The sequence below is a fragment of the Amblyomma americanum genome, chromosome 1, assembly GCF_052857255.1.
Source record: "Amblyomma americanum isolate KBUSLIRL-KWMA chromosome 1, ASM5285725v1, whole genome shotgun sequence".
In the NCBI taxonomy this organism is placed as follows: Eukaryota; Metazoa; Arthropoda; class Arachnida; order Ixodida; family Ixodidae; genus Amblyomma; species Amblyomma americanum.
The window spans coordinates 24,940,332-24,966,508 of NC_135497.1; the positions used below are offsets into that span (position 1 = coordinate 24,940,332).

Sequence of the window (26,177 nt, forward strand, 5' to 3'; positions counted from 1 at the left end):
GACGCAGTCGAAATTTAGTGGCCACAAGGCAAAATTATGCCATACGGTATGGGCTTGTCATAAAAATCAGCCAACGTGGGAGGGCTGTGAGAGGGCCCTGTCCAGCTCGTACCTCGAGGAACAACGAGCCCTCGTCGAAAGAGCACGGGCAGTTGCTTTTGACAACGGTGTCTCGGGACCCGATCAGTCTTCCCGTAAACAAAGCCTTTTTGGTCTTCAATAAACGTTTGCACCATCATCATCATCAGCATCTTTACCTCAAAAACTTTATTTTTAAAAATAATTGGCGAGCCCTGAATATCTGGATATACCTATATTCCCTGGGTTACTTATCAGGTTTACGTCAACGGGAAGTTGGAGGTGATTGAGCTATTTTCCTTCATTTCTCATATATTCGGAATAAATAATTCTTGTACAATTGCAGTGAAGAATATGTGCCTGCGTACCTGATATCCGCTCGGAGTGGCATTTTCCCTAAAGTAACAGCAACCCGAAGTTTCCATTTCCTTGAAGGCCACCTATATATTGCGGACACTTCTCTCTTGCTTTATTGATTATTCATGACACGAATGTGATCTAACATTGGGCGATCATCATGACTCCGCTTGCGTCCATTGTAATACAAAGGTAATTAATGAGGAGCGGATTTATCGGTCACTCTTGGAGGAGCTTGTTTGGGGTGAAGGGGGTCTTACTTGAATGATGTACGTATTTTTTCGACTTTTTGCGTCGGAAAAATGCGGTTCAGCATTGTTTTTTCCAAAGTAAAATTCTTCGCTTTTGGGGGGGGGGGGGGGTAATTCGTTGTTCCTACTAGTCCTGAATGACAGGACTAGTAGTTTAGACATGCAATTTTTATTATTCTATTTATATCATGCAGCATTTCTTTTCCTCCAGCTTTTGACTAGCTGGCGCATACACCTAATACTTCTGGCTTGAATGGCTCTTCTGCAACAGTCATTCATTTTTGCAGATGTGTCCGTGGTACTGTTCACATGTCATATGCGCATTCACTTTGAGCATCAGCATCGCTTTATGTGTAGTCACTTGAAACTGCGTCTTCTCTGCAGGCCACAGCTTGTTCGTTAAAGAAAACGCCTTCTCCACCGGTACATTTGTTCCTCACATCCACATGCAGTACTCCATACACAATTGCTCTCATCTTGTCAAAAGGCACATCATTCGTCTCAAAGCGCTGGAGTACATACACCCACCGTTCCCCGACCGGCTTCTTTTGGTTCTTCCATTCCTCTAGTTTTTCAGTCGTGACATAATGTGAAACGTTACAGGCTTCGTCAAATAAAGCATTCTCATCGAGACCGATGTGACCTCTCAAGTTATGAGCGCCTGGCGATGGCTGGTTTCTTCCATTATTTAGGCTGGTTTGGTGGAGCTAGGCAGAGTGGGTGTAGACAGTGTAGCGAAGGCAAGGCAAAACACCGTCCCACAAGCATGCTGGCGGGACAGCGGGACCACGCCCGCAAAAGAGGGACATGTCCCGCCTAAATCGGGACATCTGGGAAAGCGGCGCTTTCTCGGCCCCACAACGGACATTTGGGCGCTGTTTTCGGACGGTTTAGCAAAGGTGGGTTTAGCGGTGTAGTCTTTAACGTTTTTGAATTTTGGCGGGAAGACGTCGGGTTCGGGCCGACTCGCGTGCGCGCGTTCACGCGTGTTTTTTGGCGGCCTTCCGTACGTACTTTTCTCCTTTGGCAGGAGTCCAGCCACACCGCCCTTGCGATCTGGCCACCATGGGCAGACCTCTCCGGGACGAAGGTAGTCATGGCATGCTGCAGGTTTGTCTCCAGGGCGTCTGCAAGTATGTTATTATGTGTGTTTCGCTTTTCTTCCTTCGTGCTTCGCGGGGCAGTTCGGCTTTTGCTCACACCGGGTATTACCGCTGTGTTTGCTGCCTTGAGTTCAGGCGCTAGATTTTGCGAGGCGTGAGACATCACGGGTGCTCACTCGTGGTGCGTAAAGCCATGCTCGCCGATTTCCGTTACTATCTTGCTGTTAACTGCCTGCACGTCATATTTTTGCCACAAAGCATATTAACAGTGCAAAGAAGCCTGTGCCTCGGAGCAAAAAATACGCGCCACGCCAGGTCGAAGTAAGACGACCGGGCGTTCAGGGCAAATGTGGCTCGTTGTGGTGCCTAATACTAAGTTATTTGCTACTGTTATCGGCCTTTCGCCATCGGGTACCTTTACCCGTTGCGTCATTGTTGTATGAGTCCTTGAGGTGGCACAATTTTGTCATTGGATGTTCCCATCGATCTCACTCGTGCAAGAAACGATACATTTGACCTCTTCGTGTAGCAACTGCTACCGCTGCTGTAAAACGAAAGAGAGAGGCGGGTTTATCTCTTCTTCAAGATAAATCGTGACCTTTCGCATGTCTTCACCCTCAACTGCATAAACTGTGGAGTTGAGTGCACAGTCCTTGCGCTTTTAACCGTGTGTTAACTTTTCTTTTCATGCATCAAAACGTACTTGCTATGAGATTTCAATAAGGGAGTTGCACTGTTTGAAGATGCGCAGCTCGATGGGTTTGCGAATGTTTCCGGCGTTAGGTTTGGTAAAACTTGGCATTGCAAGCTCAAGTATTGCCAGGGGGTCAAAAGGTGGAACATGCTGTCATAAAGACTTGGGCGGTTCTCCACGTATTCCATGACATTTATGCTGTGATGAACATTTCCGCCATGTAAAAAATTAAGCTGAGATCAAAGCACATTGTCAAAGCCGCGGGTTCGATCCCGGCCGCGGCAGTCGCATTTCGATGGAGGCGGAATGCTAGAGGCTCGTGTACGTGCAGTGTCAGTGCACGTTAAAAGTACCCCAGCTGGTCGAAAATTATCTGCAGCCCTCCACTACAGAGTCCCTCATTGCCTGAGTCACTTTGGGACATTAAACCCCATAAAACGAAACGAAGCACATTGTCGACTGGCATGACTTCTTTCACAGCATGTATATCCTGACGTCACCACTTTTCATCAAAACGTTCAATTGAGCTAGTTGGCATGAATTAATTACAAACCGCGCAAAAGACGACCAACCAGAGAAAGGAGAACGCAGGACAAGCGCTGTCACCACTTTTGGCTGCACTTATGGCTGTGTGCATTTACCCAAGTATTAAACCCGTCTGTTTTACTAAAAAGAAAGAAAGTTCAGTCCAAAATTAGGCCATGATTGGCCCATAAGCTCTTTTGCCACTCACTGTCATTATTTGCGTTGTTGAAAAGTTCTGCAAGTGTTGACAATGCTGTGTGTACTTTTTTTATGCAGCTTTCCCCTTAGGTGTTCGAACTTGTTACACGAATACACGGAATGCTTTGAAAATTAATAAAGATACCAAGGTCATATGTCAAGGCTTCACTGGAAAACAGGTAAGTTTAGTTAAATTGGCATGCATTTTTAATATTGGTATAGGAATTCTTAACATAACTGCAGAGACATATTTTCTGATATATATGCACCCTGTTGGTATGCTTTCTTCTACTATATTTGGCGTGCAAAGATTCCTCAAAGTGTTTCCGTACACTGACAACTGCACGCTCCATGTATTTATGCATTCAACTTTGGCTATGGCGTTCCTCAGCTTCAGCTAAACATTTTGAGTTGAATTTATGAGTTGTGATATGTGTCCCGAGTATGTTTGTTACGAGCACACTATGCTGTATGTGTCTTTTCTTTTTTGTATCGAGTTAGTTTATGTTATTGGATTGTTGTAAGTGATGCTTAGCTAGTGCATTCAAGATTTACTCCACTCGTCCAAAGCGACATCATTTGGCCTCCCTAAGTTTGGCATGCGAGGTTGCCTTTTGTTGCTGCCTTGTGCCATATTTATTGCTTGAAAAACACTCTGGATACAGGTAAATTCTCTTTGTGGCAACGAAAATTCTAAAATGTTTAAAAGGCTTTCCTCAACTGTTGCTGTGTTGTCACAGTTTAAATACATAGCATGTGTCAATTGAAAAAGATTGAATAAGACTGTTTAAGGTTTTTCGGCAGCAGGAAGCTTTCAAGCTGTATAGTAGTGGGGTAATTGCTGGAAAACGCAACCTAACCCTTTCCCTACTGCGAAATTGAAAATCTCACCATATTTACTGTAATTTTTTTCGCTCAGTTCACAGAGCTTTTTTTTTTTTTTAATGAATAGAACTGCGGCATTCTTTCAATTCAGTAAGGTTCCTTTGTTTCACAAATTGCATAAAAAATTCACAAATTGCGTCTGGTTTCCGTATATGCAAAAAGATGTACACACGCTCGAATCAGTTCAACGAAAAGCTGTTCGGTTTATCTACCACAGGTACCGGCGCACGGATTCTCCCACAGAGCTGCTTTCCTGCGCAGGCCTAGACACCTTATCAAGCCGTGTCACACTCCATTCACTAAAGTTTCTTTATCAATTAATTCATAATGCATTCAACATGGATCCTTCTACTTACATTAGTTTTAATGATTCTAGACAAACACGTCACAAGCATGAATTTACAGTTAATGAATATTCTTGTGCTAACAGCACATATTACTTATCCTTTTTCTTCCGAGCCATAAGAGAATGGAACGGCCTGGATAAATCTATAACTGCGCAGGCTTCATTTGAAAAGTTCGCTGAGCTCACAGCCTCATCGGTCCTATCAACAAGCCAGACCTGATTATCATGTTCAGTCTTATTGGTTTTGTGTTGTTGCCCGCTCGATGTGTACCTAGTTTATTACTCTATGAAGGAATGTAACAGGATGGTTCCATCCTGCTCCTTGGTAAGGCCGGCCTTTGCTAATACGGATTCCAATGTTGGGCCAATTGCCTGTACTGCTTTGGATGTGTTTGAACGCATGCTTTGAAGACCAGAACTGCGAACTATCTTCCGTCAACTATGCCGCACTCAATGTGACCGTTTATTGATGCTTTAATATCTTGTTTCTTTAAACCTAATTGCTGACCCTTGTGTTACTGTCTGTTAATTTGTATCTTGCTTATAAATCCACCCCTCTAACAGTCCCAGTGGGACTAACAGTATGATAAAAAAAAAAGTTTGATCAAGGCTTCACTGCTTGACGTTAGTGTCTTGCAGAAAAGCGTCTTGCAGGGCTTGATACACTATGAAAAAAAAACAATATGAAGAAAAATAATCCAAGCTGTGCAAAAAACACGCATAAGAATAGCGACTACTTTTCCGCAGTTCCTAAAGCACAGTAGGCCACCTTCGTATGGAAGAATTCGAAGGAAGGCACGGCACAGAGGCCAACTCCATACCATTCGTACCAGTACTGTCTCCTTCTTTTTCTTCTGTGAAGCATCTTTGTTTGGTTTATGGGGATTTAATGTGCCAAAGCGACTCAGGCTATGAGGGACGCTGTAGTGAAGGGCTGCAGAAATTTCGACCACCAGGGGTTCCTTATAGGTGCACTAAAGAGGAATTTGAACTCGTCTTTTTACCGCGAGAACTCGATCTACACGTTCCGAGCATTCTTAGAAACTTCGAATTATTGTACTGTGCAGCCGATTTCCCTAATTCAAATCGAAATAAACGTTCCGACTCCTGCCTTTTTTTTTAACTCAACGCTGAAGGTAGAAGGGGTCAACCAACGCGTGGAGTACCTTTCAGCCAGTCCCGTGATGGCTTGCCGCTCTGCCATCGGCGGAGTGATACATAAATCAAAGTGCCCACGCGTATTTTATTCCCGCTGGCCTAATTTGTGGTTATGTTGTCAGCGACTGAAACTATTTATTCACATAAACCTAAAAAATAAAATAAAAGTGAAAGCAAAGCAGCTACTTGACTGGCTAAAAGGCACTCCACGCATTGGTTGACTCCTACCTTCAGCATTGAGCTCAGAAAAAGGCGGGAGCTGGGACGCTTAGTCCGGTTTAAATTAAGGAAATTGGCTGCACAGGACAATAATTCGAAGTTCCTAAGAAAGCTCGGAACGTGCAGTTCGAGTTCCCGCGGTAAAAAGACGAGTTAAGATTCCTCTTTAGTGCGCCTTTAACGTGTACTGACATCGCACAGTAAATGGGCCTCTAGAATTTCGCCTCCATCGAAATTAGAATGCCGCGGCGGCCGGGATCGAACCCGCGCCTTTCGGGTCAGCATGCACACTGTGCATGCAAGCAGAGAGGCAGCTATGCTTCACGTGCGGGTGTCGGAGGCAGGAATATAGCGAAAGGCAAGGCACAAATGGCACACTATGGACAAATGTGGCCATGTAGTGTCTGAAATCGCAACTATATGCAATAGGCAAATATAATAAGGGAGTAATTACTCATTGGCATCCAGCCAAACGTAGCCGTACGGCTACAAAGGAAAGCTATACAGCTTTCTCAGAAACTTCGCCGTTAAAAATTTGGTCCGGGGTTCGAACTTGGGACCACCGCTTCACCGGAGCAGTCGCTGTACCAACTGCGCTAACCGGGACTGCAAGCTTATGGTAGGGCGAGAGCGAATTGATCAATAACTCGAAGTGGGAACACAAATATAGTCATCAATTCACTGTGTGAAAAATTTTTCTTTATGACAATTATAATAGTCATCATTGGTTACATTGGTTGAAAATCTCATGATGACTATACTCCTGAGCAGGAGGGAAAGGGTTAAAGCACAAAACCATTCTATGGACTTCCCTTCTGCCCACAATCTAGAAGAGTGAGTAAGCAGTTGCATTTAGGTTGTAGTGGTTCACCAGTATGTCCACTGAGACACACGTTGATGCATTTTTTTTTTTAACAGATATGCCAAATAAATTCTCCAGGCCATGTCCAAGCTATTTCCAGCAGTTCAGACATTAGGTCGTGGTATAGTGTTTGTGTGCTGCCCTGAGCTCAGTCACTGTAAGCATGTTTTGCATTGCAACACACAGCAGCAGAATGAATGCACCAGCATTCCAGTCCATGAATCAAAGCATGTGAGGAAGCTGTGATAAACAAGTAAAGAAATTTAATGCTTGAGTTCATTGTTGACTAGTCTCTTTATGCAACGTCTGCATTCAGGCTCTGAATGCTATCAGTTGCTGTCTCTGAGAAAGTACTCTCTTTTCTGTCTTCTAGGTGCTTGTGGTGAGATAGGCGACAAAAGATATTATTTTTTTCATATATAAAAGCGCATGTTTTCAAATAAAACCAGATGACAGTGCACAAGTGTTAGCGTCATACTCCTTCGCTAGAGTCCTTATGCAATTATCATTTGCTTTGTCTGAACCTAGGATGAGCCACACAGCTTAGCTTCAGTCACTTCTAATTCAGTCTCTTGGTGGTGCAGCAAGATAACGAGTTTCGCATTGTTCACTCGGTGGAGAGCGATCGTGTGTGGTTGTCATTCTGAAAAAAGTCGTATTCACTGTTGAGAAGAAGAAAAAAAAAAGGATAGTAACAGGCAGGTGCTTGTGCATGCTGGTCTACTGCTCCCCCAGTGTGGCTCTTGTTTTCACTTCTGCAGGGCACATTCCACAGCAAGCAGGCACTAGAATATGGCACTCGGCTCGTTGCTGGTGTGTCCCCTGGCAAAGGTGGCCAGACTCATTTGGGTCTCCCAGTCTTCAACAGTGTTAAAGAGGTAAGTGGCAGGATTCTGTGGTGCAGATTTATAACCAAGCAAAACTTGTAGTTTGGTATTCTGCTGGATATGCCATTTCGCTGTGTGAGTGGCACACTGGGAAAGTTTGCCGGAAAAATGTAACTCAATGCCAAGAGTTAGAGACACGCAATCTTTCATAAGGGATGTTTTGTTCATTGTATATATATAGAAATTTTGTTTTTGTTTTTTAAAGATGGTGGGAAAAAATTTAAGCAGGGGTCCTACTCTGGCTGAGCAAATGCTCAATTTTAGGCTGCATTCATGCGATCATTTTGTGTGTTTTTTTTGTTCAAACAGCACACTGTAGGCATAACTGAAAAGCTTATCTGTTTCCTTACCATGGGGGAAATGACCTTTTTTTAGGTTTCAGTAGCTTTTTTTTTCTGTAAACACTATTGCATTTAAAATGTAATGCAATACACAACAACAAAGCTAAATAAATGTGATTTTTAGGCATATAAGCTTGAATAACAAATTGCATGTTGCAACAGAAAATCTTGTTTGCCAAAATCAAGATTTTAGGAAAAAATTTAACAAAACTTGTAAAGGCATGGTTGTATCTAAAAAGAAAAAAACTGTGAAGAATTTCCTGAAATATGCAGAATGTTTGTTATTCTATTGGCCACTGTCTGGAAACAAAAATCTAACTTCTATCTTGAATAGTATTCTTGTTACAAAACAATAACTGGAAACCCTGTAGTTGGACACCGGAGCACGGCCGCCTTTGTTCCAGCTAGTTTGCGTTGTTGCCAATGTCAGAACTGAATCCCAACGAAAAGGCAGCAGCTTTAGACTTGCTGCTTGGGTCATCGATAAAATTAATCGCAGACCAAGTGGAGTCCTGAAATTTGCAATGTTTTAGACTGCGCACACGCATGCGGAAGCTACCAAGCAATTTTGACGCTATCGCATCTTCAGAGTGCATTAAAAAAATTCTGCCTTGCAGGAAAAAAAGAACTACATCGAAAACAAAGTTTTATTTGTCTAATTACAAGCAAGATGATGCAGCTTGCCCGTCAGCAATGCGGAAGGCTCCAAAGTCGAGTGACGAAGTCGTCGTTAGTGGGCAGTTTGTGTGGTACTGCGTCTAAGCGCATTAAAAAAACACTTCTTTGCGGATTTCATGAACAATTTCATGAACAATTCGGGGCACTTTTCTTGGTATTTCTTATTGCAGGTTTTGTCAATTCTTTTTTTTTTGTGCAAATATTGTTTTCTATGGATGAATAACCAATCTTTTTAGGTGATAAGAATGGCTTTCCTGTGCAGTCAAAAGTTGTACAGAGTTTATCTCGGCATTTTTTTGTCAGCCTTTGCATTTGATTTACCAGTGGTTAACATACAAATGGTTGTTAATTAGTGGCACAGCACTCATAGCATTGCTTGCAGAAGGAAGTACTTTTGCCAATAAAGAAATTAACTGAAGTTAAATGATGGAACTGTTAGATAAAAACGCAAATGGAACTTGATTTATAAAAAATGGAGAGTCATGATTTTCTGGGTTTTTATACCAGGCTAAAGGGAAGTCATGTGGTCTGCATGTTGATGACAGCAATGAAACTGCCACTTAGCTGGGGGGGTAGCCAGAACATGACGCTTTTTCGTGATGCTTATGCAGGATTTCGAGTGTCCTTACATGCAATGGACAAACCTGCTTAACCAAATAACTGACCTAAGAGGGTGATGACAGCGAACACTGCTATACTGCCAGACGATGTTTGGTGAGGAGTTGAAGCCTCCCAGTCTGCAGAGCAATACCTCAAAACGCTAACCTGTGCTACTTAATTCAGCGCCACACCATCTCACCACTTCCCTGGCTTCCACACATTATTTTTCACTTTTGACTTACCTACTTGTTACCCAGCAAGCTGTGGCATGCATATCAATTATACTGGTCTTTTTGGTTAAAATCGAATTTAGAAAATTGAACTCTGTGTCAAAATACAAAAACGTCCATGTGCTGTGCAATATCAAGGCACTTTGAGGAATCCTACATGGTCAAAATTAATCCGGAGCCCTCCGCTACAGGGTCCCTCATAGCCCATGTGTTGCTTCAATATGTTAACTCCATACAAACCTTCCAGCAGCCATGGGATACTTTGCTGTTTTTGCAGTTACATGTGTGAACTTCTGTTTCTCATCACATTCTGTCAATATACTGCTTGAAAAAGTGCCTGGTAATAACGTTAAGAAAGGGGTGTTAATAAAACTTTTTGAAACTGTTCTTTTGTAAAATACTGGTGGACAGCAGATGTGGCATTGATACCACTCTTAAGATTGTGCATGCTTTTGTGGCGATGATGTAGTATCTAATGTCTGCGTTTGCTAGAAGGCTTTAAAGGGACACTGAGGGCAACTTCATCCAATTATTTCTAATTATTATTAGTAGTAAAAATTAATTATCTGCCTCTTTCTGGGTATGTTAACTTTCGTCCGGTAGCAAAGAACCTATTTATGGCTAGAAAAATGAACAGGAGCCGTAGACACCTAATTTTGGTTGTGTGTTTTCTTCTTTCAAATGATGCGTTAGAAATTAGGATACATGGTTCACCACATGGTATTTGCCTATGAGTGCTAAATAATTTATAATTGAATTTCTTCGTCATGCTCTTTCGGTTTCGTGAACTGAACGATGGCTGTGACGTGTAAGGAAAGTGTAGGTCACATGACACATGAAAAAAACTGCAATATAACTACTGATACGTCACCTGTTCTTGTTCCAGCTTTTGAAGCAGGCTGGCTTAAGCATTGTAGTAAATTAAAACTGCTTATCAGTGATTATATTGCAGCTTTTTTCGTGCCTCACGTGACCTGAACACTCCTTACGCGTCGCAGGCATCGTTTGGTTGATGAAACCAAAACCAAAACATCGAGAAGAAATTCAGTTATAAATTATTTATCAGTTGTAGGCGAATACCACATGGTGAACATGTGTCCTAGTGTGTAACGCATCATTTTAAGGAAGAAAATGAGCAACTAAAATTGGGTGCTGATGGCCGTTTAAAAATTTTCCTGCTGCTCAATTCAAACTCATGACACCCTAGCAAAAAAAGAATGGGTTGCCACTGTTTTGAAGTGAATGGTGTACACGTGTAGCGTAGCCTCCCGGATATGCACCAAAAATTCAATGCCAATGCATGCAGTTTACTTGCGACACCGGCCGGTGATGGCAACACCCGTGTTTCGTTTTTTGGTTTTTTTCTTGCTTATAAAAGCTCTATTTTCAGTGAGAATTAATGGTCTCTGTCGTTAAAATTCTGCAGTCTATTGATATATGCCAACTTCATTTTGTCCCTTTAAGTGTGTGCCAGGTGCATGTGGGAACCTTTGATTAATTTAGTGCTTCCGAAAGGATACATTCTGCATGAAAATGACTGTTTATTTGGATTCAGCAGTGCGCAGTAATTGTGCAAGTTTTGGTGTCGTTATCTGTTAGTAAATTTTTAAAAAAGTAGTGCCGTATTCACATGATTGTAAGTTGAATCCCCCCCCCCCCCCCCTTTTTTTAATTTGAAAATCTGAAGTTGGGGGGTCGACTTGCAATCGAAACCAAAGCATGGTACCATCAATAAAGGCGAGACAAACAAGATATCAGGGACGCTACGACGTGGTTGCAATCTTCTGTTTGCTCTACGGCCCTACTCAGTAACATTCGGCTATTCTGCACGCATGTTCAGAAGTAGTTTTCAATTTTTTTTTTTCTTTTAACTGCGCACTTGGTGCTCATGGGTGTGTCAATAGTTGATGGAAAAGAAGGGCCACTGTTTCAATCGCAGCGGCACCGCCACTTGGAACGGCAGCGCTTCTGGGTAGTGTGAGTAGCTGATGGAAGAGCGAGTGCCGCTTACGCATAGTTTCTCTTGGTTTGACGCATTTGACTTGACTACCGGCTACGTTTTCTCAGTTTTTGCTGTCATGCTTCGTCAGCTGTCGTTGGGCACTCATTCACGGCTACATTCAAGGTGGCTGTCATTCTGTACGCCAAAGAAACAAACTGCGTGCTAGACTGAAAGTTCGGCATTTCGGAATGGGTGATGCACGTATGGCGGCTGCAGTGAGGCAAAATTTTCAGCTATTTCACGCATTGTCATGGTGCAGTTTTTGCGAAATGGGGATTTCGTTGGGCAACGACTTTAGAACAGACGTGCTTTGGGACTGCAGCAATGATGACGATGGCAGCACTAGTGAGGACGATAGCACAATTGTGGACGAGTAGTCCCGTGAGTAATATATTTTCATTGTGGAATGTGCCCACGGGCCCGCCCATATGGGGGGGGGGAGTCGACTTACATTTGAGTCGACTTACAATCGTGTAAATACGGTGATAACAGGCATGCCCACCACTCTACATGCACTAATATTTGTCAGAGGTGGCGCTTGCTTCTAATCCACACAACTCGAATACTTTTGGTTATGATTGTCTAAGTGCATGAAGTGTACCACTGTTGCCAAGGCAAAACGAGCTTGTGGACACAGCTGCATGATATGCTTTAAGTACGCATTTTTTCTGCGCCAACTCTTGTAGCTGCCTGGTGTTTTTGTTAGTACTTGGCTAGCATTTAGGGTGGAAGTGTCACATGTGGTGGCTAGCCAGATAAGTTGTCTCAGTACAGGATTTGTCACAACGGCACATTTTATTAATGTGGCATTATTGGTCTGCATGATGCACCTGCAGGCTCGGGCACAGACGGGTGCAGATGCAAGTGTCATCTATGTACCTGCCCCTGGTGCTGCCAAGGCCATCTTAGAAGCCATGGAAGCCGAGATCCCCTTGGTGGTTTGCATCACTGAGGGCATCCCACAGCAAGACATGGTGCGCGTCAAGAACCAACTTGTTAAGCAGGACAAGACGCGCCTTGTTGGGCCAAACTGCCCTGGCATCATAAAGGTAAGCATGGCTGCAAAGTTCATGGTTTTGCAAGTGCTGACGTGTGACTGAGAGCTTGCACAGAGTTGTTGCTTAGTGGGCCAGCATTTAGTGTACTACATGTTTTGTTTGGGATGTGCCGCCATAAAATTATTTCGCCACAGTGTTTGGCAGGGTTTTATTGTTACTACATTCTGAGATGCAATATAATATTTTTTTACTAGTGTTCTGTATAAATTTGCCACTGGTTGGAAAAATACAATGCACACCATAGAGCACACTTGGTTGGAGATGTTTGTATAAGTGCTAAACTTGTGTGGGTGATATTTTTCTGGCAAATGTCTGTTTAACTGCTTGGAAGCTCTTTTCTGTGCTGTTAAAGTTGCCAGCTTATGAATTGATTGCCTAAGATCATAAGCAAGACATGCCTTGTGTCTTTTTAGGGTGGCCATTTTTGTACAGATGTGGTTAATGTGTGGTGTTGGTGGTGTTCCAGCCTGAGGAGTGCAAAATCGGCATCATGCCTGGGCACATCCACCAGAAGGGCAAGATCGGCATTGTGTCACGTTCAGGCACGCTGACCTATGAGGCTGTGCACCAGACGACACAAGTAGGCCTGGGCCAGTCACTGTGCGTGGGGATCGGTGGAGACCCTTTTAACGGGACCAATTTTATTGACTGCATCGACATCTTCCTGAATGACCCGGACACAAAGGGTGAGTGGCAGTACAGTCAAACCCCGCTACAACGAACGCCGCGACAGGGAAATTTTCACCACAATGAAGTATTTCCGATTCCCCGTCAACTTACCGTACTAGGCAATGCAATTATTTTCCCCACAAAGAACAATTGTCGGAGCGAGGTTTCGCTTCAACAACATTTTTCTCAGTAAGCGGCTGATTTTCTTTTTGCACGCCCACATCTCTTACGGTTTCACCAAAAATGGCAGCCGAAGACAGTTTGCACTTTCAACAGCGCAGCTGACATTCTCTGGAGAATCGGAATTAATGTGCTGCCATGGAGAATCGGAATTAATGTGCAGTCATGGGTGCACAAAGATGCGATGTGGCGCACAACTGCCTGTGATGGTTTTGCTGATGGCCCAGACTCCACGCTTGCGAACCGCGGTCGTTGGTGCACGGCAGCTTTTGGCTTTTTCGCTGGCTTCGCTGACAAAAACATAACAGAGATGAGTTCTACAGCGATCATTTCAGTGTGAAGCAGTAGTGTCAACAGGAATCGGTGAGAATGTTAAACATTATATGATAACTGGTGGCTAGTTGCAGAGCGCTTTTTCCAAGGCTTGTTTGCGGAGCATGTTAGGCGTTAAGCCTAGCGACACCGAGCAAGTGGCGCGTAACGATCAGCTGTTGCCCGGCACGCCGGCGGGCGGCACGTCGTTTCAAGAAGCCCGATGCCGGCTAGGGTGCACTCTAGTCTCGCTTTTGCACCGCAGGCCAGTATCGTGATAACGTCTCTTTTTTTTTCTTCTTCTGGTGCACTCTGGCTCTGACTGAATACAGCCACTGCGAGTGTTGGTGGTTCTTGGCGGATGTCTCAATAGAATGACACTCTGCCGGTACGTTCATTCTGCGCGTCGCAAAACGTAAAACATCTTCGAAGAATCGAAACAGCTGCATTTCTGGTGCATTTCTGGTGCGTCATCTAAAGGATTAATTTCGAGGTACATGTGACCACTACTCAACGCGCAGTGACGTGGGCGCAAGCACGCATAGTCTATGCCGAAATGCGTCCAGGCAGCTCGGTATAAGTACGGATTCTCGCACGACGAAAGCAAGGGCACTTTTAAAACATGTGCGGAAAAATTTTTGATAGCAAATGTAGCAGGTGCGTTTATTACGAGATTCCGAGATTTTCGAAGTGCCAAGGAAATTACAGTGAAGCTCATTTCGAAACGCCGAAACACCAAAACTGACGAATTTTTATAAAGTTAACGTTGTTAAGTTCTGGCCCGAATTCACGACAGTGAAGCTTCAGCTTCAACAAAGTTTTTTGTGCGTCCTGTGAATTTCGTTGAAGCGGGATTCGACTGTATAGTAATACCCTCAAACAATGTATCTCTACAGTTTTGTGTGAAACCTTCCAGTGTCCTATCAAGCGTTTTCTGTTGAAAATGTTTAACTGCTTTTAAACAGACACTCAGCTGGTTTTATTTTGTAGTTTATAAGCCATATAAGACTGGTAAACCATTTAACTGTGCTTCAGTGTTTCCATTTGTTTAAAGCTTCAAAAATACACAAATCCCTGGTAAAATTATTGGTGCTTGAGTAATATAAATCGCTGATGCAATAATATATCACACCTCGTAATATATCACTGAGTACTGTATATTTGCACATATATGTCAGCTCCAAATATACAGTTGTAAACAGAAATATGCATTTTCAGTTTTTTTGTATAAATTCAAAATATCCGGGAAATAAAACACACTGTGTTTTATTTCCCGGATATTTCCCGGACTCTGAATAATTCAAACTCTGATAATCCATACTTTTGGTTAATTCAAACAAATTTCAAAATTTTGGTTGGCTGGCTATATTTTCAGTGCATTTTAAAGCTGCTCGAGTCTTACCGCGATTGCTTTTAAATTTTGTTAATTCAAACTTTGTCTTGCTCCGACACTCCGAGCGTGCAAAAGAGCGGCGACCGAGGTCGGATGAGTCAGGTTTGCACCACTGCGTGAACTGAAAATCTGGCCCCTCCAGCCGGTTAGCTCTGATGCAGCCCGGAGTGGGGCCATGTCGATCGGAGTTGCCCCGTTGCAGCATAGTTCCGTTTTCTGAGCTTCGCTACCAGCCCGCAACGATTGTGGCTGCTGGACACACGCCTGCGAACTAAGCCCAGCTGCGTACCGGTTCAGACTCTAATTGGTGCGTCGCTGTTTTTTGTTTTTTTTTACATGGCGCTTTGCCGTTCCGGCGCAAATGTGTGTGCCCCTCACGTCTGTCCGCGTGGTTATGTGTGTTGATTGCGCGCTGATTGTTGTGTAGTGAAGCCTCCTTACATGGACACCGCCGCGTGTAAGGAGGCTCCACCGCTATGCGTCGCACCTGTGAAGGAGGCTGCGGAAGGCCTTGCTATTTTGGACCAGTTCTGCTTTGGTATACCCGACTATGGGTATTCACTACAATATGACGGAACTGCGAAAAAACGCCATTGCTATGCAGTTTTTCACACAAATGCAGACGACCACTGCCTATTTTTTCATCAATGAAATTTGCTACGGTGTGGAACAGTTTCAGAAAGTTCTTTTTCTTGCAGCCATTCGACTTTTCGGCCTTCGGATTAATCGGACCTTTTTTTTTTCGTCCCTTGAGGTTTTTACTCTCTAGCAAAACCAACCCATTATTGATAACTTCTTTCAACCACGCTTTAGTAAACAAACTTATCACTGCCTTTCACCCGTATTTTATGTTGTGCTAAAGCATTAAGCTACATTTGCGCAGAGAAATAGATCCAAATTACTGTTTGTAAGCATGGATATTGATACAGCAGATTGCTATCAGTCTTGGATCATATTAAGGTGCACTTCTGATAAATCAAACTTACTGATAATTCAAACAAAAATTTCTGGTCCCTTGAAGTTTGAATTAATGAGGGTCTACTGTACCTATTTGCTTTTTCTAAATATGTTTTGTTGCAATAATGCCCTCTAAGGAGCGTTTGAGGTGGAACTGTTTGCCTTTAGTGTTTTTATTTTTTCCTTTCATGGGCGCTTCCCATTGCTTTCGTTTCCCATCTATTCTAAATGAACTTGCTGTCATTTTCCTGACATATTATGTGGGTACATCTGTTATTGCATATTTTTATAAGGAGTGGGTGAAGTGTGAAGTGTAAGGTACATGAATGTTACCAAGACTGTTTAAATGGCAATTATCCACGGCCACAACTCGGGGATGGAACACTGCCAGCTTTTAATGCAATTCAGAGTAGCATAGTCCTTGGCTTCGCTAGTTTTGAAGGGATATGGGTTCAGAGGAGGTTTGGTTTTTCAGTCTTCACAAGGACATTCTGGATCAACCAACCAAATTGTCGACGATGACACTGTCCGCACGAGCCCAAAAACTCCCGACTGTCATTTATTGACATTATCAAAGATTTGGCCCTGGTATCAGGTTCTGCAACGTCTCCAGAGACTGTGAGACATCATGTGCAGTGTGCTGAGCTTAACGCCAGGAGCCCAGCTCAAAACCCGCACATCAGTAAAAAAAGAATTTGGCTGCGAGTATGAGGTAGGCAAAGGAACACTTGTTGTGGATAGACAACAAATCAAAAAGGTTTGTTTTATTTAAACGAATCGAAGTTCTGTTATGTGGGGCAGATTGCATTCGTTATATTTGTCTCACCAGACAAATTTGATGTGTACCTCGTCATAGAGGCAGGAACGTAATGGCACAGAGCTGATCCTCTACTCGTGAAGTTTGTCTCCTTCACTGAATTCAAGGTACCATGAGCAAAGAGGTTGATCAGGGAATTCTTAAAAAGGTTATACTTTCTTAACCCCCTAACAGACACATTTGTTTTGAAAGTGGTACCAAAAGGGTCATTTAGTACCAGTGCTGCCGTCTGCAAACCAAAAAAATGCTTTGGACGAGCCCTACTCACCTTAAAACACACTGATTACTCGTCAGGAGCCAGAAATGACAGTCCGCTAGGTGGCTAAGCACTCAAGGATTTGTGCTTTGGATACGTGTTTCAACAGAGCGACGGCCCAAAGCATTATTCTGTGCTTCTGAAAAATTGGTTGAAGAAGGAGAGGGTGGACCTTACGGAGTGGTCAAGCTGGTCTGCTGACATTGAGTTGAACATATTTAGATAGGCTTCACACGTCATTTGAGGGACAAAAAACCAGCTGTGCTGTGCAGAAATTCAATTAGCTGCTGCAAGAGTGGGGAAACATAGACTATATTTTCATTGACAGTTTCCTGGACTCTATACCTCGACGGTGCCAAGCAATGGTAGTTGCAGAAAGCTTACATGCTAAGTACTGATGGCATTAGTTTATCATGAAAGGCATTCTTGAAATTGGTGCGTTAGTTTGCAGTGCAAACCCATATTATCGCCGATACCTTCATGCAGTGCAGAAAGCAGTTCTTCATCAAATTTGCTATGAGAACAAACTGTGGCTTAATATGATAACTATTGGTTGCTATTGTGTAAAATGTCTGATATTGTCATCCCACAAAGCTCATGCGCATGTTTTACTGTGGTAAAAAAAAAGTTACATTTGAAAAGATGAAATTCCATAAAAACTCATATATAATATGGACCCACATATAATACAAAGTGTAATTTGGGGGTAGGAAAAACGGAAAAAAAGTTTTCATCCCCATATAATGCGAGCAAGGACAGGCAGTCAGCTTGAAGACGTTCCGGAAGTCTTGAAAATCGGAAGTCACAAAAGTGCGGGCCCCAGATATCTGGCAGATACAAATCTGGGCGCTGCGCTCGTGCCTATTCATGTCCTGCACCGCGAGCATGCATGCACCGGATCCAGCATACGCGCGAGCGCGCACGCTTCGGAAGTGTCCACAGTCGGTGCTTTAGTGATCGTTGTTGTCGGGTGTCCTGTGTTCCGAAAGGCCCTTGTCAGAGATATCTTTCCATAGAAACAAGTCTTCGGTACCGTCGAGCGCGTCCGATATCCCACATTTCTTGAAGTCACAACCAGCGAGCTTCTCGAGTATGCTGGCCCAAGTGTCCACCATTCAACTAACTGCACAGCGTGGCTGGAGGCCCGTGTCCGGCAGCAGTAACTGCAGGCTCTCCCTACCTCATCCATTACCATGTAGCAGCACTCGGCAGCTACGGTTATTTTCCTTTTAAAAGCAGCCAAGGACTGCTTTCACGGTCCCAATATCATGGGAGGTGCGATCGTCCTGTGCGTCGCGAGGTCAGGTCATCGTAGTGAACTCGTGTCGAAATCGTAACTACAGACTTACGCCACCACCGCTAGACAGCGCCTCCTCTCGCTTGAAGCATGGTGACGACGGTGCTTGATAATAACCATAGATTTTCTTACTGTTAACTAGAGGGAAAGCTGGCGGCTCGGCACTTCATCCACCATGTATAGTGCCTAGACTCGAGACATGCCGGAAAGGTAGCAGCTTCGGATTGACATCTGGTGGATTGTTGACTGTGCTATGGGTTGGATTTTTTGGTTGTTCAGTTTCGTTTTCAGTGATGTTTTTGCGCTTGTGATGGTGTTGTTATCCAGGTGCGCACGCAGTTCATTTGAGATCCGAAGCGTCGGAAGGCGCTTGACCGAAGAGAACTGAGCACATTGTCTGGTGCCTACCAGGCCTGAAGTCCGTTAGCCCCACCATCGCTTGGAGTCATTTAGGCAGCAAGCTGGCTTTGTCCAGCAGAAGCCTGTGCATTGAAAGGTAGAAGAAGGGAACGAAGTTTTTTGTGAATTAAAGACTCAACAGTCTGCTGCTGTGGCCACTCTGCACATTTCTTGTAGGAGTCTTGGAGGCGCTTATCTTTTAAAAGCTGAAAGTACTTAGACTATCGCAACTTATGTTAACCGTACTCGTCGAGGATTGCATTGGCTTCATTTCGAAGACTGGCGATGGCCATGCATTGCATGCAGGATTTCCACTTGATGAATTAATTCACGCAAATACCCGCATGTTGCACTTGTCCGCATGAACATGGCTGTCACTTACGGGTAGGACAGGTTTCCACTTCCTAATTCGTTTTTCTTGGCAAAATCTGTAAGCGCAGCGCCAGGACTTGGTGAGAGCTGGCACTTAGCACATGCAAACTAGTTTCTCATAGAAAATCGAGGGTTCAGGCAACTTTCTCATGGCACGAACCATAGCCTATGCACGAACTTGAGGCGTGAACCCGCAATAGCAGACGACACCGATGAAACATTTGTTTTTCACAGTGTGAAAACAGAAGCTTCTATAGTGTACTGTTTTAAGCGTTAACAATTTTTTTGTAAGAATATTTGCTCTGGAAAGTTAGCTATATGGTTAGCTATATTTGGAGGCATGAAGATTAATCCCTCTCTCACCATAGGCAAATTCGGTGCTCATTTACACCTGTCTGCATTTCTGCTCATTTATTGCCATGTACAGTAAGCATATTTTATCACAGGACATATTGATCGTAAAACAATGTTTCCTTGCAATACTTTTTTTTTGTGAAAATTTGTATTTCTGCAATCGTAGTTATGTTTTAGGGATAACACTAGTAAAGCCAAGTATGATGCCACTGTCTTCCCGGCATATTCATGGTGGGTATCTGTGCCCTTTAAGAAACTTGCATAGACGGTGGCACCACCTTTTCCTCTAGGTAGTATTTAGAAACTCTGTTGTAATAACGAAACCGGAACTGCGGACTTTGGCTGAAAATTGTTTGGATCTGCATATAATACAAGGTGGAAATTTGACATGCCAAAATCTTGAAAAAAACCTCGTATTATACGCAGGTTTTTACATTATACCTTTTTGTTTGCTGCTGTTAATCGACCCCCTCTCCAGCTCTCGGCCCTCACTGACCAAAAAAGAGTTATTTACAAATATGAGGTGGCGTGTACATCCTGCCCACTCCCCGTGGAATGGGATTATGGCACACATAGCTCAAAGCAAAAAATGCATTAGGATGCAATTTCTCCTTTCTTTGTTTCTTAGAACATGTCTAAGGGGGGGCCGAAGCTAAAGGCGTAACAACGCCTGACGGGGCCTCGGCCCCCCAATACAAATTCATCACACAGTAGTAGTCGGAGGCAAACGGAAAATGCCTTGGTAAAACCTGATGTTATCAAGCGCGTTGACATTACTTTGATGTCTGTGCAACGCTGTTGCTTAGAAAGCAGCTACACCATTCAAACCTTTACAAGGTTGTGTGTAGCACTTATCATTGAAGGCACGTTTGTTTCTTTTGTCCTTCAACTTGTAGGTATTATACTTATTGGAGAAATTGGCGGGAATGCAGAGGAAAGTGCTGCAGAATTTCTTGAAAAGCACAACTCGGTGAGTAGCAAATTCTCTCCCCTCGACCTTTGTCCACATCACATAAATACCCATTTAATTGCCATGCAAACTTTTGAATTGGTGAGTTGCCAAATTGGCATTAACCATTTGATTGGCCTGGAGGTTCAGGCCAAGTCATAATGCATGTTTTTTTTTTCCCAGCAGCTGAGCGCCTCACTTCTTTGTAACATTTTGACAGCAGGGCACTGCCGTATAATGTCTTGTAAGGGCTGCATCTCCTTGTTTTGGAATAGATAATTGAGAAAAAAATATGGTTATACATTTTTTTTTTAAATTCGTGTATGGGCTGTACCTTCAGACTTCACTCCCGAATTAAAAAAAAAATGTGCTGCCATTACTTGAGTTTATTCGACAACTTAACAGAAAATTGGACGAGTTGGTTGAAATGAGACAAACACAATGTTGTGTTATGTTGCGAGTACTTTGGCAGTGTCAAGCACTAACTTAAAATATAGTCAGCTACAGCTCCATTGCTACAGAGTGTTTTTATTTTAGTTGGGAATGCTAAAAGCATGCATCTCTCAACTGTGCTCATTAGTGGTTTTGCCGTCTACTTCTGTGACCTCTCCAGCATAGGCGTGCACAGGTCTCTTCATGAGGGTGGGCCAACATTCATGGGCGCCTCTTCAACAATGCTTGCTGTTGGGCGAGTTGGTTTGTTTTCGTGTTTGCAGGACACAGCACAAGAATGAATGAAACATAAGAACAAGGAGGACAACAGGAAGGAGCGCGGACGGAGCACTGATCAGCGCTCTGTCCTGTCGTCCTCCTTGTTCATGTGTTGCGTTCATCCTTGTGCTGTGTCCTGCGCCTCTTCAACTCTTCTGGGTAGCAGGAAACGATAGGAGACAAATTTTGTGCCTTCTCCTTCATGCCTGTGCTCTCCGGTGCTACACTCGTGTATGGCCCGGTAAGGTGAAAACTAGCATTTCACAGTGCGTATTCAGATTTCAAGTGAAGGAAACAACGCAGAAGACAGTGGTGGCGTGACGCGACTACACAGGCGCTGAACTAACAACTGACGTTTATTGTCAGACAAAAAAAGAATTTATAGGGCGCAAAAAACAGAAACGAAAGTGCCTCAGTCGGGCTACTATCAACTGATAAAGGGCATAAAGTGCAACTTTAATGTGGCAGATGGTGTATGAAAACGAAGCTTAAAACCGTGAGTGAAGATAAAACTGGCACTCATAACTAAAAAGGGGAGAGAAACGAGAAAGAATGGTGCATCATGTTGTACAGTTACGGTGATGGAAGGGAATGAATGATTGAAGGGTCAGCATGGGTGAAAGTGGTCATCCGGGTAAGCGAGTTCCTTCTTGTGCAGTGCAATCGACGAGGTGCTGACACCATCTGAGACAAGGTGCTAACACAGTGCAAAAGACAGCCCCTGTCTTTTTTCCTTCACTTGACTTCATGCTGCACCTATTAGCCCACCAGAAAGCCCTGTTGGATCATATTCAGATTCAGTAGGTGCTGCCTGTGCATGCTGATATGGGGCAAAAATTTGAAATGCGCTAGGCTGCTGTTTTCGCTGTGAGTTAGGGTTGCAGAGTCATTTGGCTGTTTTGTGATGTTTTGTAGTGCATTGCTTACATTGGGCTCCCACCTGCAACGTTGAACAGCCTGCCAAAACAAAATGTTTTGCATTTGGTTAAGATTTATCAATTCAAATGGCTGTCGACACTCATTTTCCAAATTGCTAAAGTTCCTTCCCCTTGAAGATCTGTGAACAAGGCACGGCTTATGTAACAGGACCTGTGCCTTGTTGTGCCTATGTTCCAAGCTGCCAAACCTCCAGAGTGCCGAGTAGAAGTGTGGGCCCCTAGTGCGTCTTTGCAATTTGTGTTTGTTTAGTTAAGGTTTCTTCATTTTTAGCATGCTGCTTCTATGCGAGGCTTCCGTACTGCATCGCACCTAGCCCTGCCCTACGTTCCTTACCCCTGTTAGGCTTCGAGCCAACTTTTTTCAATAAATTCATCTCTCTCTCTCTTTCTGTTCTGCCTGGGAGAATCCCAGAATATTGGCTGGCATAGGTACCAGGAAGGAAGGGTGGTGAATGCATATAGGACTGTGTTGTAAACATATTCCGATATACAGCCGCCGCAGTTGGCTCAGTGGTTGTGGTGCGCGGCGCTGACCCAAAAGGTGCTTGTTCGATTTCGGCAGAGGTGGTCACATTTCGATAGAGGCAAAATGCTAGAGGCCCATGTACTGTGCAATGTCAGTGCGCCTTAAAAAGCCCCATGTGTTCAAAATTATCTGGAGCCCTCCAGTATGGCATCCCTCTTAACCTGGGTCACTTTGGGACGTTAAACCCCCTTATTGTAGAACTCTCAAGAAAAACATGAAATCCTAAAATAAATGTGAGAGGAAGCCCGCACCTAACCAGAGGCTATCACACACAAAACCCAATTGATAGTAAAAGAAAAGGGGCAAACGCCCTACAGAAAATTTAAGAAAAACCAATTAGAAAAAAAAATGGCACAAATGATGGGTGGGCAAAGGTAGTTTATAGGGCAGAGAGGCCGCAAAAGGATTAATAATTAGGAAGAAATAAAACAATGCTAGATCCAGTGGGCCCAGGAGCTTCGGATGTGCTCACAGGTGGCCACGAGGAGGGAAGGGGTGGGGAGCTGTGGGAAGGAAGAAAAGGCGAGGAAGATAACAGGAGACAAATGGGCTAAAGAAAGCAGAAGGGGTATAAAAAAGTATATGGGAGAGGAAAAAGTGAACCAGAGGAAATGAGAAACAGGTAGGGACAGAGGAAAAGATACAGAAGAAGTGAAACGAAAAAAATAATCGTGGCAGGAACCAGAACATAGAAGAGAAAAAGCGGCAGAGAAAATGTGCAAAACTAACAGTCATGAAAGAAAAAAACGCAGTAGCACGCAGGGCGAGCAAGCAGCAAGGCCCCCCCATGGCTGCATGGCAGAAGCAGGGCAGCACCCCCCCCCCCCCCCCCCCCCCCCCCAGAATTGGTCATTTGGTGCCCCCGACCACATGAGACATGTGGGAGAGTAAGAAATGGCTGTGTTCTGCCGTGCTACTAGACCAACATGTGCTGCATTGGTTGGGCTTGTGTAGTTTCTGGCATGCCAGCAACATTGAGAGGAAAGAGCAAACCTTGAGAGAGAGAAAAAAAAGTGCCGCTTGAGGGGCCTTTCACTTTGACAGAGGTGAATGCAAACTGGAGATTTTTAGAGCCGGCTTTCTCTTGTTTTGCATTTTCTTCTATCCTTTGGTTTGATTTGGGCTTGAAAGTGGTTTTGCTCTTCTCATTGTTTATTGAGTTTCAATCCTTGCTAATGTGATGTGAAGTGGCAAGCATCCTAATCTAACTTCATTTTACTACTATACCCTCTATGCACAGTACTGTCTAATCAGTACTGTACTTGATGTTTCATCACATTAAGTAGCTCTGTCCTCCATGATGCTACGTTTTGGCTGTATTGGTTCAAAAGAAAACGAAATTATTACTCTTCCATTAAAATTACTGCAGGTCTGGTTGTAGTGTATTGTTTTCAACTATTAGAAGCTCACAAACTTGGACCACAAAAAAAAAATGTCCTGTGCAAAAAACAGTGTTCTGAGGAATAAAAAAAAAAAACACTGCGCTTTGTCTTTCTCTCTTTGAGCACTTTTCAGAATTTGTTAACCAAGAAACTCTGTTGTGAGTAGTTGCTTCTCTCTGTTAGTTTTTAGACGCCTTGTTCTCATCTCTGGCAGTTGACTGCCACTTAACTGGCAGTTAACTGGCACAGATAGTAGCTACTTATCTGTTTCTGTTGCAGTACCACTTTGGCTCCAAGTACTTTATGTGAAGCATCTGCTGCGTTTTAGAATGCATGAAAGCACATGGAGAGAAGGGCAAATAAAGTAGAGGCACTTTAGTATGTGGGTGCACTTTCGTGTATTGTAAAATGCTGAGACTAGTCCTGCAATCAGCGTGTCTGGTGCTGTTTCACAATAAGCACAAAAGTGGTGCTGCATGTGAAATTCCAATACTTATTGCTTTATTGCCTCATTAATTCTACAGATAGTATGTGACAGTTTCATAAAGTCTCATTAGTAACTAGGCCTGCAAGCCTGTTTGTTCTTGTTTCCCAGGTCATATGGAAGTGTCTCACATTGTCACTCCCGATACACGGGTAGCCATCTTTTCAAGCTTGTTCAGAGTCTTCTGCATGGGTGCCAGGAACTTGTCTCTTGACTGTTTTCACGTGAAGTCTTGAACCTCTGATTGTGAACTGCTTTGAATTATTTGCTTTTCACATGTGGAATGAGCAAGGCAAAATGCATATGAGATGCTGACACTTACTTTCACCAGAAGCTGGACTGTTATACTTGTTCATAGACTTCCTTTGTGTTTCCATGCAAATGAGACGATACTGCAGTCACTAGCAGGCTTTCAGTAAGCCAGGGGCTAGGAGCAGCATTGTGGCGAGGCTTTTTTGTGGGGATTTTGGAGGGTTATTAGTCCTTTTGAGTCAGGTTATTAATGTAGTAGCATTCGAGCCGGAAGAATTGTCCATCCATCTGAAGCCTCAGTTGGCTGGTGGCAAAGTGGAGAGGGAAATCCTCCTCTCCGTGAGAGGGGAGGGAATGGGAGAGGTAAGAGGACGAGTGAAGCAGGGGTACAGCGTGTCACAGGGTGATTAACGGAACTGGATCATGCCACCCGCTCGTACAGTCTGAACCCGCCAGCGACAGCAGCTGCTCCGTCTGGGGTTAACAATAATGCTAACACATACTGTGCAGCATCAGTCCCGTTGGTCTATCCATTTTTTGTTGGCACTTTTGAGGATTTTTTTTTTAAATGAACGGCACGTGCAGCATGTGTGATGCATTTCATGATATAGTATCTGTACTGTGCATTGTTGACAATATGTTGTTGGTTTGATGCTAGTTATTAAAATTGCAAAGGTCTGCGGCATTTTGTTGTGGCTGTTCTTCAACATTTGTGGCTTCGACATTGGTCTAAGCAAACATATTTTGTGGTAGCAGCAGGGTCATGAGTGCAGATTTTTGCATGCATTGAACCTTGGAGAACCAGTGCAATTCCTCAGGCATTTCTTGAAGTCCTTCACTCAGCTGGACCGGTCGGATCTTGTGAATTATGACCAGAGAGTACGCAGCAGTTTCTAGATGCAATCGGTTTACCACTCTCCTAAAGGCAGTGTGTTGCATATGCAACTAGATACGTTCATACTTATTTCTGCTACATTCTTTCATGTGGGAACCCATAACTTAGAGCTTTACTGCAGATACCCATCGCTTACAGTGGTCTCCATCTGTAAGAAATCTGGGGAAGCTCACTGCACTCCCTCTTGCACCTTTTAGCACATCCCATATATTGTCGAACCTCGATATGTCAAACAGCGCGGTGGTCGCAAAATAGTTCTACATAGCCGGAATTCGATATATAAATTCACGTAGAAAATGCGTCAAATCTAGTACAAATCAATCAGCGGACCAATCGTGGTGCAATAGATACTCATTTGAAGCTTCAAACAAAGTATTTATTTCTTTGGCTGAAAGTACCGTAGCAGCATAGCCTGCTTTATATTGGCAACCGCGTGCTTAACCACAGCGTCCTCAACATAGTCCGAACGATCCACAAGCGATAGTCCGGTGCCTCCTATTGCGCTCCAGTAGCGGCGTACAAGGGCCAAAGCAGCTACAGCCTCAGTTGCAGTCAGGAGCAG

The 26,177-nt window shown here is 43.7% G+C and overlaps 1 protein-coding gene across 2 annotated transcripts in view; it reads left to right on the plus strand.

Moving 5' to 3' along the window:
* Nucleotides 1-1,687: 1,687 nt before the first annotated feature.
* Nucleotides 1,688-26,177, plus strand: part of Scsalpha1 (Succinyl-coenzyme A synthetase alpha subunit 1) — a 30,834-nt gene continuing 6,344 nt past the window's right edge. Inside the window, exons 1-6 of one of the 2 annotated variants that reach the window (XM_077644873.1) lie at nucleotides 1,688-1,819; nucleotides 3,285-3,385; nucleotides 7,438-7,554; nucleotides 12,251-12,463; nucleotides 12,939-13,158; nucleotides 20,375-20,448. In XM_077644873.1, the coding sequence (XP_077500999.1) occupies nucleotides 1,783-1,819; nucleotides 3,285-3,385; nucleotides 7,438-7,554; nucleotides 12,251-12,463; nucleotides 12,939-13,158; nucleotides 20,375-20,448 (762 nt within the window). In that variant the 5' untranslated portion in view covers nucleotides 1,688-1,782. Of the gene's footprint in view, nucleotides 1,832-3,284; nucleotides 3,386-7,437; nucleotides 7,555-12,250; nucleotides 12,464-12,938; nucleotides 13,159-20,374; nucleotides 20,449-26,177 lie in introns of both variants that reach the window. The other variant, XM_077644872.1, reaches the window with a different exon arrangement.